The 17,741-nt window shown below is 46.1% G+C and overlaps 1 protein-coding gene across 2 annotated transcripts in view; it reads right to left on the minus strand.

Moving 5' to 3' along the window:
- LOC133357144 (cullin-4A-like) overlaps positions 1–17,741 on the minus strand; it is a 39,671-nt gene that overhangs the window by 8,417 nt on the left and 13,513 nt on the right. The window contains exons 3-17 of one of the 2 annotated variants that reach the window (XM_061574943.1): positions 17,544–17,648; positions 15,761–15,829; positions 14,923–14,996; positions 14,363–14,525; positions 14,000–14,089; positions 13,009–13,091; positions 11,444–11,511; positions 10,988–11,106; positions 8,105–8,297; positions 6,780–6,884; positions 6,560–6,670; positions 6,220–6,305; positions 5,285–5,383; positions 4,545–4,658; positions 778–883 (exon numbers count right to left, since the gene is read on the minus strand). In XM_061574943.1, the coding sequence (XP_061430927.1) occupies positions 778–883; positions 4,545–4,658; positions 5,285–5,383; positions 6,220–6,305; positions 6,560–6,670; positions 6,780–6,884; positions 8,105–8,297; positions 10,988–11,106; positions 11,444–11,511; positions 13,009–13,091; positions 14,000–14,089; positions 14,363–14,525; positions 14,923–14,996; positions 15,761–15,829; positions 17,544–17,648 (1,585 nt within the window). Of the gene's footprint in view, positions 1–777; positions 884–4,544; positions 4,659–5,284; positions 5,393–6,219; positions 6,306–6,559; positions 6,671–6,779; positions 6,885–8,104; positions 8,298–10,987; positions 11,107–11,443; positions 11,512–13,008; positions 13,092–13,999; positions 14,090–14,362; positions 14,526–14,922; positions 14,997–15,760; positions 15,830–17,543; positions 17,649–17,741 lie in introns of both variants that reach the window. The other variant, XM_061574942.1, reaches the window with a different exon arrangement.

Raw genomic sequence — 17,741 nt, forward strand, 5'->3', positions numbered from 1 at the left:
AATATATAGTATCGTAATTGCATAGTGAATATACAGCAGTGTGGTATACAGTTGGGTGGGTAGAATAATACATAGTGTAATATTACAATGTATGGTCTATAAGCATATTAGTTGCTGCGGCGCCATATTATTAACATTCCTTCCCTTTATTAATTCTAACCTTACTCCCTCCCTTTGATACTGCTAATCCTGCATAGTGCATGGGCATAATGACTTTAAACCCCTCGCCAAACCTCCTACGCATTTCACAAGTAGTACTAATCGCATACCTGCATTTCCCATAAATATGCTAAATTCCTCTTGATATGCAAATTATTTTGTCAAGACGCTCTTCGCCTCTTCCATCCCAGCATAAATAGTCGCTCCAAGCCTGGGGCGTGCCATTCAGACTCTGTCTCCTTGACAGACCTGTTCTCCACCTGAAGACGGCTGCTTGCGTTGTGGCCGAAACGTCGTGAGAATTATTTTATTATGTTTTATTTTTATTATTTTCCTTCTACGTGACTTTACCGAAAGAACCAAAAAGATTAATCCCTGCAGTCACGAAAGCTTTAAATCGAAATGTATACATATTGTTCGAGATAATGCATGATTGTTACATTTTTCTATGTAACTCTGGAATTTTCCACTATTGCCAACCCCAGCTTGGGCTGGAGACGTGAAACAGGTCATAGCTCATCTGGCTCTTCCAGCTTAAAATAAAGTCTCTGTTTTTGTGTGTGCATGCGTTGCGTGTACGCTCGTATTCAGGGTGTGTATGCACGCGGACTCCCTCACCAATGCCTGTGGCCGTGCGAATATCTTCGAAGCTGAACTCCTCGCCCTCATTGAACATCAGCAGGACAAGGGTCTGAAAAAGCGACACCTGCAGCTCCTTCTTCCCCTGTGCGAGGAGGAGACGGAGAAGCCACGATCATTGACACACGGATTTCATTTGCAAATGCCCATTGCCAGGGCGGTCAAATCTTGTCCTTACGAGCCCCATACCAAAGCATCATATGGCTCAGAGCCACAAAAGTCGTACATAATCACACACGCATTCTTGTTCTCATGGCTCACACGGGGTGGATAACACTGGTCTACAGCCAAAATGTTCCCGAAATAAATGTAGTCCAATTAAAACGATGCTTAAAATTGTTGATTGGCTCTGGTTTTCAAGATATGCTACTGGGTCAGTATATACGATTCTGGACTGGCGAACGGCGGATGATAAGTGAGTTATAAAGGAAAGGGATCTCAATTTAAACCAGAAATTACTAAAATACATATTTCACTGGATCTATTAATAAATCTATGACTGGGTAAGGACAGTACTTGCTTATTGAGCAAAACAATGAATGATGCAATCTGAACTTGGTATTGCATCATACATATGTAGTGACTGTACTTGTCACTGTATGGTGCTGGGACTTGCGAAGTCACGGCCGGTGATGTTGTCATTGCGGGCAGCCCGGGTTGCAGGCTGCAGTACCAACTCTAGCAGTGGTTGGGTGAGCGCTGGATAGTGCGAAGGCACCACGAGCAGCGTGCGGTGCCGGCTCCCGGTGAGGGAGCGAGGGAGCGTCAGCCAGCCAGGGTTACGCTGGGGCATGACGCTCTGGCTGTGACCTGTTGTCACGTGACCGGACGATACTGGAGGGGGGCCGCCGGTGGACGGGGGCCGAGGGGCGGTCACGTGGTCCCGGAAAGCTCTCGGGAACGTTCGAGAAGGAGCTGGAGAGACCTGGAAGGTGGGCGGGGCGAGGGGCGGAGCCAGCCCCAGCCCGGGGGCATCTAACGAGGGCCCCGTGAGGAGCTCGAGGTTCTTCGTGTGCTCGAAGTGTTACGAAGATCCACGTCGGGGAGAAGAAGCCTCTAGCCACGGGGGCCAGGACCCAGCTTGTGGTCCGGACCGGGATAGCGAACCGTGTCTAGTTCTACATCCCTCTGCTGAACAAATTGCTCTATGTCAGCTCTAGAAGTCAGTGTTGTGCTCTCTTATTTGTCAGTGTTTGATTTTGCAAAGGGACACATTTTTGTTGAGCCAAAGTGAGCAAAGATGCCTCGTACTTGTGTGAACAAAGCAGGTAACTTCTGCTTTGTTCACGGTGAAGTTACTTTTGCATCACAAAAGCGCAGTATAACCACTATGGTTAAGAAAGCATATCACCTTTATTTTGGCTGCAAAATTGGAGATCAGGACAAGATGTGGACCCCACACATATGCTGCAGTACTTGTGCAACAAATATTCGCCAGTGGTTGAACAGGAAAAGGAAATATATGCCTTTTGCAGTGCCAATGATTTGGATAGAGCCAACAGATATCAGCAATTGTTACTTCTGCATGGCGCCTCCAGTTGGAAAAGGTGTGTCAAAATCTAAAAAGTGGATTGCACTATCCAAACATTCCATCAGCTATACATCCAGTACCCCACGGAGGACTGCCTGTTCCTGATGCACCAGAATCACTCACTGGAGTCAGATGAGGAAGAGGATGAAACTTCTGGTCCTGAACCATCAAGGTCACATGACCCAGATTTTCTCCCATCCTCCTCCTCTGAACCACACCTCATAACACAAGGTGAACTGAAAGACCTTGTCAGGCATTTGGAACTCTGCGAATGGGATAGTTGCGCGAGAGATTCCCACTAAATCAAGATAGATTGGCCACCTCCGAAAATCATTGGAGCCTTGGAGGAAAAGTGTTCAGCATCCACCAGTTGTTGAATAATTGAAGATTTTGTTACCACCCTTACACATCAAGCTGGGTTTGATGAAGAACATTGTCAAAGCCATGGAAAAAACACAAGCAGCATTCAAGTACCTCCATGGAAAATTTCCAAGGTTAAGTGAAGCGAAGATAAAGGAAAGTGTCTTTGTTGGTCCCCAGATTCGTGAACTTCTTCTAGATGATGCGTTTGACAGTGCACTACGTGGCAAGGAAAAGATGGCATGGCAAGCCTTCCAGTTAGTGACAACAAATTTTCTCAGAAACAACTACAGGGAGTTGGTGGAAAACCTCCTCAAAAGCCTTGGTTGCAAAATGCCACTAAAGATACATTTTTGCACTCTCATCTAGATTTTTTCCCACTGAACTGCAGAGCATTGAGCGACGAGCATGGCGAGCGATGTCACCAGAACATTGCAACAATGGAGAAATGCTATCAGGGCAAATGGAGCCCATCAATGCTTGCAGACTATTGCTGGACTGTGACAAGAGATGCTCCATTTAATGAATACAAGAGACAAGCCAAGAAGCGCCGAGTAGACACTGAATAAGGACTAAACTATCTTTCCTATACAAGTAATTTTTTGTCTGTCTGTCTGTGTGTCTGTCTGTCTGCGCGGGTACCTTGAGACGTTTTAAACTGACAAACTGTCGGGTTAACGTATCAAAAAAGTACACGGATACCACGCTGTATGCCTTGAGACGAAAAAGCGCTTTTCCTATTTCACATCTGTCAAGTTTAAGGTTGTTAAATGAACAATGTATTCCTTTTATAAGCACAGGGTGGTGCCAGAGCATGCATCTGCGCATGCGCGAGTTACGCCGACTCGCGGTGGTGGTTGCCCTAGCAACGCACACACGCAATCGGTGGGGGGGGAATCCTCATTCGCGTTAAAAATGCAACAAAAAAATACACAAAGCTGAAGTAAATTCTTCAGTGTGATGTCCTCGTCTCCCCCCCCCGCCACGTGTGCACTTACTACTATAGGGTCGGTAGATACTACTATGATAGTCCTTAGATAGTATTACTGTACAGTGGGCGGGGGGATGGTGGGGGGGGTAGTAGCAGCGCAGCCCCAGCCTGCAAAGTTGCCACCTCGGTCGGCTGGGCAATCTAGGTGAGGCTGGGGGCTCTGCACGGGACTAGGCCTCATCACGGCACTCGGTGAAGTTAGTAGTTAACTAGATACTATTATAGAGTTGTTATATACGACTAAAGAGTCGGTAGTTACTACTGTAGAGTCGGTAGATACTACTGTAAAGTGGGGAGATACTACTGCAGAGTCGGTAGATGCTACCTTAGAGATATATAGATTCTGCTATAGTCAGCAGATACTATAGATTCAGTAGATACTAATATCGTCATTAGATACTACTGTAGAGTCAGTATTTACTACTATAGAGTTGGTTGATACTACTATAGAGTCAATAGGTACAACTACAGTCAGTAGATACTACTATAGAGTCAGTAGATACTACTATAGAGTCAGTAGATACTACTATAGAGTCAGTCATCTCTGAAGCAGATTAAAATAAAATTATAGACCAGTGTAAGCGGGGTGGTCCAGTGGGCTGGTTCGTTCATGCTGGTTGGCTGTGGAGTTTTAAAAAATTTAGACATTTGCGGGGGCTAGTGCCCCAGGCCACTCCTGTTTCCGCATATTGTCTGTGAGGCGCAATTGAATAACCCAGGGAGCCACAGTTGGCCACCCCCTGGCCTACTGCATCAGTCCAGCCAACAACCAGAAGTTGGGTTTTTAATGCCCACTTAGGATTGGACATTGTCCCCTTCATCCCCCCTTCCCCCTTTAGCCATGCAGCATAGCCCCAAAATCACCTCCTTGAACTCAGACTTGAGGACACAGTGCCCCAGACTGGGCTGCCACTGCAGCTTGCGGCCACTGTGCTTCCCCAGATAGAAGGTCTTGAACACCTCCTGCAGCTTCACCATCTGTGCACACACACACACGTCAGAACATTACCATGAGCATCTGTGTACAAATGTGAGCAGGTATGCAAAGACATACCGTGTGCATTATTAAGAGTGTGTATGTACGAATGTGGAATATAAATTTTGGCCAAGCGACATTAATCCATATTTGATGAGTCGTGATTTTAGTATATCAGTACAGTAACAAATTAACTTACAAGTAAACTAAGCCACAAAACTAATGGTCACCCAATTCAGTTTTATCCACTCCAATTGCTGAAAGATATCAAATTTGAACTGACGGGCATTCATTTTGCCCAGATGACACGATTGGTTGCAATTAAGTTTACATGAAAGCATGTAACAGGTAGGCCGCTAGGAGGCGACTATCTCCTACCCATAATCAGATGACCCACATCCATGGGAAACTGCTATTTAAAGAGCATGAAGGTGCATTGTCTTAAGAAGCACCATTGAGTCGAGTGTGCGACACAGACTAATGCTCAATTAACTCCGGAAATACTTCTGCTATTTCATATTCTGGAACCCGACAAGACTCTACTGATTAAATTACTTCTATAAGGGACATTCCCTTCCTCCCGTGAGGATGTGAGTGTGCAGTGTGTGACCGAGGCTGGGCGGCACACCTCAGGGGGTAGGTGGACCTCCATAGGCGTGTACGTCGGCCAGTAGCCCATGGTGAGGATGTTCACCGTCAGCTCAATGTTGTTGGCATCATTCTGGTTCTGCATGTACTTCACGTGCGCATAGACACATCACATATATATGCATGTGCACACACATGCATGTGCACACACACACGAGCCAACATTCACCACGAAGTGCAGGTAACATCACCACAGCGCTTGTGTCAGGCTAGGTGTACTTGGCGGCTACGGGACAAGTGTTATGGGTTGTCTGAAATACAAAAAAAGACAAAGATCCCCCGTATAGCCTTAACAGTCTGTAGGGGCAAGTGCTGTTAGCGAGCACCTATGAAGGCCGGAACAATACACGAGGGGGTGGGTGGCTAGCACCACGCCCGACCGCCTTTGTCTCCCCAGTGGCGATGTTTACACACCGCACCAGGTACTCATTTGAGGCTGAGTCGACCTCGGGGAGGCCCAGGACCGGTTCAGATCATCGTCACTGGTGTTGGCCGTGAGCAGGAATCGAACCCAGGTCTCAGGGTTCGTAGCAACAGCACACTAACCGCGACACTACCGCTCCCCACGTGTCTGAAATACAAACACGTGCACACACAACACATCCTACGAACGTACAAGAGGATGCACACACAAACACACAGGGTGGACAGGCTGACGGCCCCAAAAACAGGATCCCCCTCTCAACCCACACACAGATTGCAGATGCTACCTGTTGTGCTGCCTATTCAGTTCACAGACGCACGGAGCACACACCCCACGGCCTCATTAGAGAAAAGCGCTCGTGTTGTTAGCTGAAGGTGAGTCTCATGACCTTACAAGAACTCAAGCGCTTGTGCCGTGCCACCATTCCAAGAACATTAACAGTGGGCAAGAGACAGTGGTGCAAGCTGTGATGTCTGGAGGCAATGAGTCACCTGCTTGAACTGGATCATGATATCCTTGGACAGCTCCATGTCCTTGAACATGCCCTCCAGTTTGCTGGTAAACGCCCCTCCACACTCTGCACACAACCACACAATGCCATTTAGCAGTATCCAGAGACTGTCGGGGCAAGTGCCATTACGGAGCACCTACTAAGCCCAGCAGGGCGTATGAGGTGGTGGTGGGTGTGGACAACGCCAAACTCATCTGCCTTTGTGAGTGCCGATGTGGACCACATTACACAGGGCACAAAGGAAACAGAGTTGACCCGAGACACATGGGACATATGAAGATGTTAAACCCAGACACACACGGAAACATGCCCACACCAACCGTGCTTGAGTTTGGAGAGCATGGACTTCTCAGCGTCCACAGACGCACTCTTCCCCACCAGCAGCCTTTTCGCCAGGTCCTTCTTGTAGAATGCCTCAAACACGTCTTTTCCTGCAAACACACACAGATATAGCAGAGTGACACATAGGGAGAGGGGGGAAGAAGACAAAGGAAAAGGGGCGTGGAAGGAACGAGGCTTGGGGACAGGGTGTCTCCTCACCGTGGATGAAGCGGAAGATGATCATGATCTTGTCGAGCAGCCTCTCCAGCTCCTCGTCAGTCGCCTCTTTGTTCCCCGCGCGCAGTTTAGAATCCACATACTTGGCTGTAAATGCAACACCAGCCATTCACCAATAAGAAGTGGTCACATCGCCAGAGTACTTGTGCGAGGCTAGGTGCACTTCGAGACCACGTGAAGTGTTGAACACTCGCTGACAGGTCATGGAACAGACCCAGGTGCCATGGGTTGACTGAGATGGCTGCCAGATGCACCAGCTGTGCCCTCTACTGTGCCAACTTTATTCTTTTTAGCCACCCAGCACGCCGCTCATTGGTGTGAGCATCGTTCCTCTATCCTCTGCTGTTGCTGAAGGACTGCCTACAACTGCCTAGTAGCTTCCTTAACGAGCCTCCTCTTCAGAGGCTGATCTTTGACACTGCTGGTACCAGTCATCAGCAAGTCTACGTAGTCTTCTTGGTTCTTTCGGTAAAGTCACGTAGAAGGGAAGTAATAAAATAATAAAAATAAAACATAATAAAATAAAATAATTCTCACGACGTTTCGGCTACAACGCAAGCAGCCGTCTTCAGGTGAAGACGGCTGCTTCACCTGAAGACGGCTGCTTGCGTTGTAGCCGAAACGTCGTGAGAATTATTTTATTTTATTTTTATTATTTTATTACTTCCCTTCTACGTGACTTTACCGAAAGAACCAAGAAGATGAATCCCTGCAGTCACGAAAGCTTTAAATCGAAAGTCTACGTAGCTCGATATCTTCCTTTACCACATAAACCCATCTCTTCTCTACCCCGTGCAGCTCCGTTTTAGCCCCTTCTACCTGGCCAAATAGAAGCTGTTTGGACATGTGGTGGCTGAGCATGCGGGCTACATGATCCAGTCAATTGTAGCGCCTTGCCTGCCGGAGTTCATTAATGGGACTGTGTCCAAATCTTTCAAGGATTGTTGAGCTCCTCACACAATGCAGTTTGGTTAAACCCCGGATGAAACATAAGCTAGCTTGCTTATTTCAATCTGCCACAAATGTTCCTTCACAGGGCTGCAGGTTTCACAGGCAACACAACATTTTCTAAAGTTTTGTTCATACCAGATCTTTAAAAGTTTTGTCACCTCCCCCATTAAAAATGGACAGAACTAATGATTGAAAGGCCTTCAACCTTTTTGAAAGTGCTTTCACGTGAACTTGAGCACATGGTTTGAGAGCAGACATGGACCAGTATGCGAGCGGTGCCGACTCAGTGCTTGGACATGGCCATTATGAGCCCGCGATGGAGCCACCCTGCTCGATGCGCTTTGGTGGGCTCTGACCGATGAGCTCAGCAGGCTTGTTGAGCCTCTTGTTGATGAACGTCTCGAAGGCCTCCTTCATGGCGTTGATGAACTTGTCGCTGCGCTGGAAGCAAACCTCCACGATCACGTCCACCTTCTCCTTGAAATCTAGCAGTTCCTGCACCATCGTCTTGTCCTTTTCGGGGTTCACCACGATCGTCGTGCCGAACACCTGCCACCCATACACCGAGCAGCAGCCAATAATAATGTCAGCGGAGGCTTTTATGGAACGCTGAGGGGACAATCGTTAGCAGCCGGAAGCGCCTTCCTCTGCTGTGCTACAAAGCATTCACGGACCACGACAATGCGTGTCTAAAATGGGTTGGGTGGGGAAATTGACAGAAATTCTGTCAATGTACCAGATTTACAGGTGAAAGATAACTCTGCAGGCAGATTACATTTCAGTGTACATGGTTAACATAAAACACGATTGTAAGATTCCTCCAGATATTCATGCTAGGAATGTTCGATTGGTTTGCTCTGAAGAATGTATGCACTCACTCACAACAAAGACAAATATCCCCATATAGCCTTAGCAGACAGTTTGGGCAAGTGCTATTTAGCGAGCACCTATGAAGGCCGGCAGGCACACAAGGAGGTGGGTGGCAAGCACCATGCCGACTGGCTTTGTCTCCGTAGAGGTAATGTTTACACAGCACCAGATACTCATTTGAGGCTGAGTAAACCGAATGAATCGCCAGGACCAGTTCAGATAATCATCACTGGTGTTGGCCATGAGCGGGAATCGAACTGAGGTTACCGGGGTCATAGCGCAGCGCACTAACCACTACACGAGCGGTTCGCTAACACTCACTGCCAGACAGACACACTGACCCGCCCACCTCGACTTACAGACCCTCTCACACTTACACACTCAACCACACTAACAACAAAGACCCCCAATAAACATACAGGCTGTAGGTGCAGGTGTTGCTTAGTGGGCACCTATGAAGGCTGGCACGACTCAAGAGGAGGTGGTGTGGTGAACATCACAACCAGTGGCCAGAGTCTCCCCAGTACTGACATTTACACATCACACCAGGTACTCATTTAAGACTCAATCAACTTCGAAGAGGCCCTAGACCGATTCAGATAGTCACCACTAAGGTTGGCCATGGCTGGGAATTGAACTTGGGTCGCCGGGTTTGTAGTTCAGTGCGATAACCACAAACACTGCAGACACACTCAATTAGTCACACAAATAAAGATCCCCCGTATAGCCGTAACCGATTGTAGGAGCAAGTGCTGTTAGCGAACATCTATGAAGGCCGGCAAAGCTCACCATCCCTGACACATGCCCCTCACTCCTCTCTCCCTCCTATCATAACAAAAGGGGTTCCACAGGGTTCACGTCCTCGGCCCCCTCTTGTTCTCTCTTCATGTCAATGACTTGGGTACTGACCTGGATCATTCCAGGGTTAATCTGTTTGCAGATGACACGATACTGATTACTGCTGGCCGCTCTCCGGATGACGTGATTGCTAAGCTCCAGGGTGATTTCAACCAACAACAACAACATCAGCTAGTTGCTCTTAAACTAGTCCTGAATACCTCCAAAACCAAGGTCCTATGCTTCTCACCAGGACTAAAGCAGGAAGTATTTTTCCCCAATTAAATTCTTTAAATAATTATCAAATAGAGCAAGCAAAAATCTATAAGTATCTTGGGGTCATCTTTTGATTAAAAACTGAATTTTCAAGATCACATTGATTATATTGGTAAAAAGACAAAATAAAAAGTTTATTTTCTGTATCGACACAAGCACTGCTTCCCGTCTATGTTCTGTTTGGAATTGATAAAAGCTACCATACTACCTCTACTTGATTACTGTGACATTGTATATAAATCAGCCCACAGTACTATACTGAAGAAGCTTGACTCAATCTATTACTCGGCCTTAAGATTTGCATTGAACTGCCCATATAGGACCCACCACTGTGATCTCTACATTGGGTCAAACCTTAAGATCTCTTAATGTTCGACGGCTTGTGCATCAGATAAAATGTATTCACGATGCACTAACAAAAAAATCAGCAGACTACCTGTTGGATCTCCTCACTGTTTCCAAGAACAAACGTGACCTAAGGTCCTCGCTCATTTACCAGCTTCATATTCCTTATTGCCGTACAAACACAGGAGGAAGGTCCTTTGCTGTTGATGCCACCAGAGTCTGGAATGCTATCACCAATAAACTGCAACTTGGATCATTACCTGTGAGATCTGCACTCAAAACTGCTCTTGAGGAGCTGTACACCCCCCGCTGCCACTGCTATGCAGAGTGGCCTGAAATCAAATGCATCTCTCCGAATGTCCGCTGCAAAGTATGATCTTGAGTTTTTATTATAGTGTGCTGATCTTTAAAGGTGCATTGAAAAATTCGATACTCCTACTGATACTCCTGCTGTTATGGAGTGACTTATGCTGCCAGCTATGGCTACAAAGATGGGTCGTATATGTTATGTATATCGCTTATTGTTAAATTTCAATCACAGTTCCTATGATCATTGTTACATTGTTTTTATAGCTTTATTTTGGTGATTTCGAAAACGTATGGTGAAGGCATATTTATTTGTTGAAGTACGGCATTAGCCTGATAACTTTCATCGAAATTGTCTTATGGTTGTTATTGTTTTACTTGCATCCCCACTGGGATTTTTGCACACAGCGTTGATATACAGTGTTTTTTTCTGGAAGAATTTGCTGTTTATTTGCTGGATGTTTCTGTTGCGCGTCATCCTTTTAAGATGTTCTTTGTTCATGTTTTTGTTTGTTGCAGTTGCACCCGAGTTAAGAGCCGCATGGCTCATAGGGCTATACCTAATAGATGAAACTGAATCATGTCTCTGTGGCAGTAAACCACACCTTGATGTAGTCGGCCCAGTGCTGCAGCAAGACCTGGATTCCGCCCTTAACACGGCTGAACAGCTGATAGAGCAGGGACAGCTCAGGAATCCGGTTCTCATCCAGGAGGTTGTTCAACCCTGCAAATGCACACAAACTTATATACACACACAATATACATACTGACACATATCCACACAAACACAAGTATACAGATCAAGCAGACTGTTCAGTAGTGTGGCATTTGATTGGTGAGTCTCATGGTGTGGTGGTAAGTAGTGGGCACAGTCCTATGGTGAGTAGTGGTATGTCATGGTGAGTCTCGTGGTAAGTTGTGATGAGTATTGGCAAATCTCATGATGAATAGTAATGAGTAGTTGCCAGTCTCGTGCTGTGGAGTCTCATGGTGTGGTGGCAAGTCTTGCAAGGAGTAGACAAGAGGCTATTGGTCAGTAGTGGGGAGTGTACAGGCTGCACCTTTCTGCAGGATGGCCGTCAAGTGCTCCCCTAGTAGCTGTTTCTCCACGGAGGCGATGAGTGACTTCCTGCAATGAGATGGCACAAAGACATACGTCATCAATGGGACATGCGTCGGTGAGCGTGTGTGAGCAAACAGGATTGATTGTGAAAGAATGAGGGCATATGCTTATGAGCAGCTCTCGTGTGGCAGAGGAGGACACTGGATCAGTTGAGCGGCTTTATCTTTCACCAGCCACATAGCGGAGTGTGGAAGCCACCTGACCTATTGCTCCATGCGAAGCTCCTGTCTTCTCAGACACAGTTACACCTTTCCTTCAGTATACTTGTGAAACGTGGACTCCCCTTTCAAGAAACATCTGCGCAGATTTGAAACATCCAGGCTGGTCTGCCTCTAAACCATCCTGGGTTTATATTCTTTGGCTCTTTCCGTAAAGTCACATATATAAAAAAAATAAAAATAAAGTTAATTAAAAAAACCTTCGTGAGTTTACTGGCTGTCCATAATGTAGACTGTAGCCTGATTTTTAAGCTGGTGAGCGTATTGGCAATCTATAATGCAGGCTGTAGCCTGGTTCGTAACCTAAGTGAGCACACTGTAAGTATATAATGTCGGCTTATTCTGGTTCTTTCAGACTTATTCTGGTTCTTTCATCCTGGGTTTACTTAGACTGGAATGCGTGAGTTCACAGACCCATTAAAGTTCTGGAAGCAAGCTGCATTGGCTGGGTCATGAAGCCTGCATGCCCAGCCATCGCATGCCCAGCCATCACATGCCCAAGCAGGTTGTTTGGCAGGATAGAGGAGGCTAACTGGGCACAGCACGAGCTGAAGAGGAGAAGGGCTGATGTAGTACCAGAGGATATGCAGCTCGTTGCACTTGCTGATGATTAGTACGAGCGGTATCAAGATCGCTTCTGTGGAGGATGCTTGTGAAGGACACTACTGGGCAGTTGCAGGCAATCGCTCTCCAAAAACCGACACTCGTAACAACGAGCGGAGCGCCGGGTGGCTAAAACGCAGCAAATTGGCAGTGGGGAGCACAGGTGTGCCGTGACCTCCTGGTAGCAAGCTTTCTGTACTTTACGTGGCCTCCAAGTGCACCTAGCCTGGAAAAAGCACCGTCGTGATGTAACCAGCACTTCATGGCCAATGGTGACTGCTGCTATTGTTGTCTTCTCATGTGTGATGAGTGGCGGTGTGGTGATTTTCACAATGCACTTCGATCCTGGTGGAACTGCATTGGTATACGTGTTAAAAATTTGTGTGCATTAGACCTGGGCAATTCTCACGATTCCTATCCTTATAACGTGATTCCGCTCTCAGAATTCAACACGGTTCTTAGCAGCGCTGTGAGATTAGCAGAATCTCAGAATCATGGAGGAATCAGGCCGTGTGGACCTGGACGTGGCATCGTATAACGGACGGCCCGTGGGGTCTGACCAGTCTAGTAAATTGTATTGTATTGCGTACACATTGGTCAAATGCTACAATTAGCTTCGATATAAGTGTGCCGATGTGCATGCTATGCGTGTGTGTGCAGTTTTTCCCATGTGCAGCATTACTGTGTGCTCTGGTCAAGGTAGGTGATGATTCTGTCGGACTCCTCCTCTAGCCGCTTGTTCACATGATGCAAGTACTCCGGCACCTGCGCAGATACCACAGAGGCTCACGTGACTGCCACAGTACACTTGGTACCTTATGGATTGAGACAGCATTGCACAATGTGCTGCCTCAGAAACATTTTAATTAACAAGTGGTTTTCCTCTTTCATATCAGCTAAGAAACCAATTCCGCTCACTGCCAGAATTAGTTGAGCGTACTGTACACGGTCTGTTAAGATTTTTTTCTCCGTTAATTATTTTGAAATTGAGCCATCAGCGTCATGTAACATGACAAATACATTCCCATTTGCAGCTCACAGCAGGGAAAACTCCATCACTCAGTCAATGAACCACCACGAAAGATGACATCCACAGGCTGCTTATTCACACCAAGTGGCAACATTTTTGAACGCTCTGCAACAAGTGCCAATTGTTGTGTGGAGATTGTTTAGTCCTCTGGGCTTGAAATTAAAGACAACACCCACATTTTACATAAAGATGTTGTTGTACAATGACTGCAACTATTAATTGAAAATCGGTTTCATCACATGTGGCTGAAACCCAGATCAGAAGTCAGAATTTTAGCAGTGCCGGTTCAGTGCATTGACACCGCAAGGCCTCGGCATGGAATGACCGACTACTCCCCCACACCATGATTCAGTGAATTGTCAAGATTTGGGGTTCTGATTTGAATAAAAAAAGTATTCCCTTAGGACTCATGTGTACAACTTTGTTTATACTGGCTTTCTTGCAAGGTCATACGAGCTGTCTCATTTGTTCTTATGCCAAAACCACCAGCCTTAAGGTAACATACACATATAAATTACACTTAACATAAACAATCGAGTGTCCCTAGTATTAACCCCCAAAGTTGTCCAAGCACCTCCTTGCTTGTGTGCACTGTCAGTTCGAATGCCATGTGGTGGAGATGCTGGTGATGGCAATAAGTCACCTCGCGCTCCTGCATAAGTCTCTGTCCCTCCGCTGCGTACAGGCGATTTGTTTCAACCAAGAACCTCTGCTCAAAGCAGTCCTGGTATATCTGTGCACCAGCCCAAGAGCACACAGCAAAAGCAGGTCAGTCACACACGGCCTCCCGGACACGCAGTTATAGGTGAACAGAACAGACAAAAAATGTACTGGGTACAGACAAGAGGTGTACAGGTGGCTCGTATACACTCATCAAGCGGACAGACAGCATACTGATCAATGGTTGTGTATATTTGGCTGTGTACATGGCTATGTGTGTACACACCTGCAAGTTAATAGAGCACACTGAGCAATGGGTGCGTGTGTATACATGGCACGTACACACCTGCAGGTCAGACAGCATGCTGAGGAGGCTGCGCAGGAGGCTACGGTCAACCGTCTCGCCGCTGCGCTCACGCTCAATGAGCAGCAGGAGCCCGTCGATTGTGCGGTTCTGCACTAGGCGGTCACTGACAACGTGCGTGCGGAACAGCTCCAGACCCATGTCCCTGTACACACACACAAAAACAAAGGTCCTCTGTATGCTGTTAGCGAGCCCCTATTTAGCCCGGCACGACGCATGAGGGGGTGGGTGGCCAGCAGCACGACTGGCTGCCTTTGTTATCCGAGTGTTGATGTTAACACACCACACGAGGTACTCATTTAAGACTGAAACAACCTGATGGCGGTGCATGATTGGTTCAGACGTTCGTCACTAATTTTGGCATTGAGTGAGAAATTAACTCAGGTCACCAGATTCCAAGGATTGTGATATGTAAAAATGATAGAAGACCTTACTGCAACTCGAGATTTGGAACATTGACCCACAAGCTCTACCACACACTGACTCACTTCATGCACCAAAGTAGCACAGCTTTACGAGTAGACAAGAAGCTAATAACTCACCATATGGAGGGCAACATAGAGTTCTGCAGCACGTATGTACGGTCCAGAAACAGGAAGATACTTCTGATCATTATCTGTGGCACAGAAAACACAGGTAAACCATGAGCTTCTACGTGCAATGGCACTGCTGGGCAGGCGGTGTTATAGCGGGTGCCCGTCAAGGCTGGGATGAACCAGTGCAAACCCGGACAAACCCTTTTTCGGACTACATTGCAATCCAAGTACTTACTTCAGGTAGGGTTAACACCAGGTTTCAGGTACCAACTGTTGTAAACTTTGGTTTATATAGTGTCCATGAGAAATGTAATGGTGTGAAGAAGCCATAATTCAGCATTGGATTAACGTGGCTAATGATGAGAATGATAGCGTCTAAATGTGACCACATTTCAAGCCAGGTCAATGAGATCGTAGTGCAATCACTGACCACACTACCATACCAATACACTCAGACACACTGTAAAATAAACACAACAAATCCCCCACAGACCCATTAAAACTGGTGGGGCAAATACTGTCTACAAGCACCTATTAAGGATGGAACAGCGCATGGAAGGGGTAGTGGGCAGGACCACACCTGGCCACCAATGTCTCCATAGTGGAGATGTCTACACGCTGTGCTAGTTACCGATTTAAGGCTGATTTGACCAAGGGGAAGCGAGGAATTATTTCTGATACCACTTGCCAATGAAGTTAGCCGTGAGCAGGAACCAAAGATTGCTGGGTTCATAGTGAGTGCAGGAACCACTGCACCACTGCAGCCCACACACAAACTCACATCATAGGGTGCGTCTTGCTTAGAAGCAGCTCATGTCAGTACCTATGGCATAAGCTGTCTTACCATCTGCCGGCAGTGATCTTGCCAGCACTTGTCGATGTGCTTCAGGAACAACACGCTGTCCATCGAGCCTGTGGGTTTTTGTTAAGGGCGACGGCTGTACACACATAGATGCCCGATTCATAACTTAGTTTCCATCTGCATCTTTCATTTAACCAGCACTTCTTTTCAATGTATTTGCTGATACAATTATTTATTCAAGATTTTGGTTTTGGGTTAATCAATGAATGTGTGGGTGATCTTCTTGGTTCTTTCGGTAAAGTCACGTAGAAGGGAAGTAATAAAATAATAAAAATAAAACATAATAAAATAATTCTCACGACGTTTCGGCCACAACGCAAGCAGCCGTCCTCAGGTGAAGAACATGTCTGTCGATAAGACAGAGACTAAATGACACGTCTTAGGCTTGGAGTGTCTATTTAAGCTGTGAGGGAGGAGGAAGAGAGCCTTGACAAAAGAATTTGCATTTGAAGAGGAATTTAGCATATTTATGGGAAATGCAGGAATGCGAATAGTGCTAATTGTGAAATGCGTGGGAGGTGGGCGGGGGGTTTTCAAAGTCATATTATGCTCATGCATTATGCAGGATTAGCAACATCAAAGGGAGGGGGCAGGGGCAGGGGCAGCGCCAACAAAGGGAAGGAATGTGAATAGTATGCAGCTGCAGCAACCAAACAACCACGTAAAAAACTAAAGTATAAACTTCATAGTATCATCAGTATACTAAATATACTCTCCAATAAGCTGAGCTACTAACAGTAAGTAATACATTACAATTCTATGTCGCAAAAAATATAATATGCTTCCAGCTAAACTTTTTTCCCTTACATCAAACAGGTCTTCCCCGTACTATATGCTGCCATAGACAAACCCAACATTACATTATATATTGTATTACTATACACCACCCTATATGTGGGTGAGTTTTATTATTATATACTGTATTACTATACACCACCCTATATGTGGGTGAGTTTTATTATTGTTCTTCTTTCATATGGCTGATGTAGATGCAGAGCAATAACTACAATTTTACATTCAGGTGGTCAAGCCAAATAACCGTGTCATGTGTAGCGGAGTGTATCGCTGTGAGGTCTCCTTCGCATTTGTGGATCAGGCATTGCATCGTCAGACGTTGTATGATCCAAGGCCGTAGCCATGAAGTCAACATTGGGGGGACCAAATCTTCCAGCGTGTCTGGGGGTCCCAACCCAGACAAATATTAATCTCGATTTGAAGTTTTCGTGACTGCAGGGATCCATACTTTGGTTCTTTCGGTAAAGTCACGTAGGTAGAAAATAAAATAAATTATATCACGACGTTTCGTGGATAATGATATTGACCTACGAATACCTATCTTTTTAATGAATTACCTTCAATAAACACATAAACTATTAAATACATTAAAATTTTACGCGAAAATTTTTGTTATATAAATAAGCAGTAGAAGAATGCAGCAATGCCAATGATCATTGCGATGCCATTACTGCTCCTGTATATACACATTTGGATAGACTGGGAAGTCATCTTGATCTCTTAACTTTATTTCATCACTTAATTTTATCACTTTCTCATATCACATTTTCTCATCACTTTATATCATAACTTTATTTCTCTCTTTCTCTCTCGATGCAGTCGTATAATGTTCCAGATATGATTCGCGGATAGCAAGTTCACTATTAACAATGGAATAATATATTTAGTAAGTGATAGGGTCAACTGGTAGGTGGGTGGGTATATGTGCAGGTGGGTGAGTGCTGCCCATGTTGCAAGTGGGCCAAGGATATCCCCAGAAGTGCTGGATCTGAGCGCGGATGTGCTCCTCGCACACCTGCCGCAGCTGTAGGTAAAGCTTTGCAGAGATCTTGTACGAACACAGGTTCTCCACCGCCTACCAGATGGAGGGGGAGCATGGCAGAACCAGCACCAACATCATCATTACCATGCACTACACCATAATGGATCCTCAATAGGGATATCATTT

The sequence above is a fragment of the Lethenteron reissneri genome, chromosome 57 (assembly GCF_015708825.2).
Source record: "Lethenteron reissneri isolate LAM-NWPU_2019-01 chromosome 57, ASM1570882v1, whole genome shotgun sequence".
In the NCBI taxonomy this organism is placed as follows: domain Eukaryota; kingdom Metazoa; phylum Chordata; class Hyperoartia; order Petromyzontiformes; family Petromyzontidae; genus Lethenteron; species Lethenteron reissneri.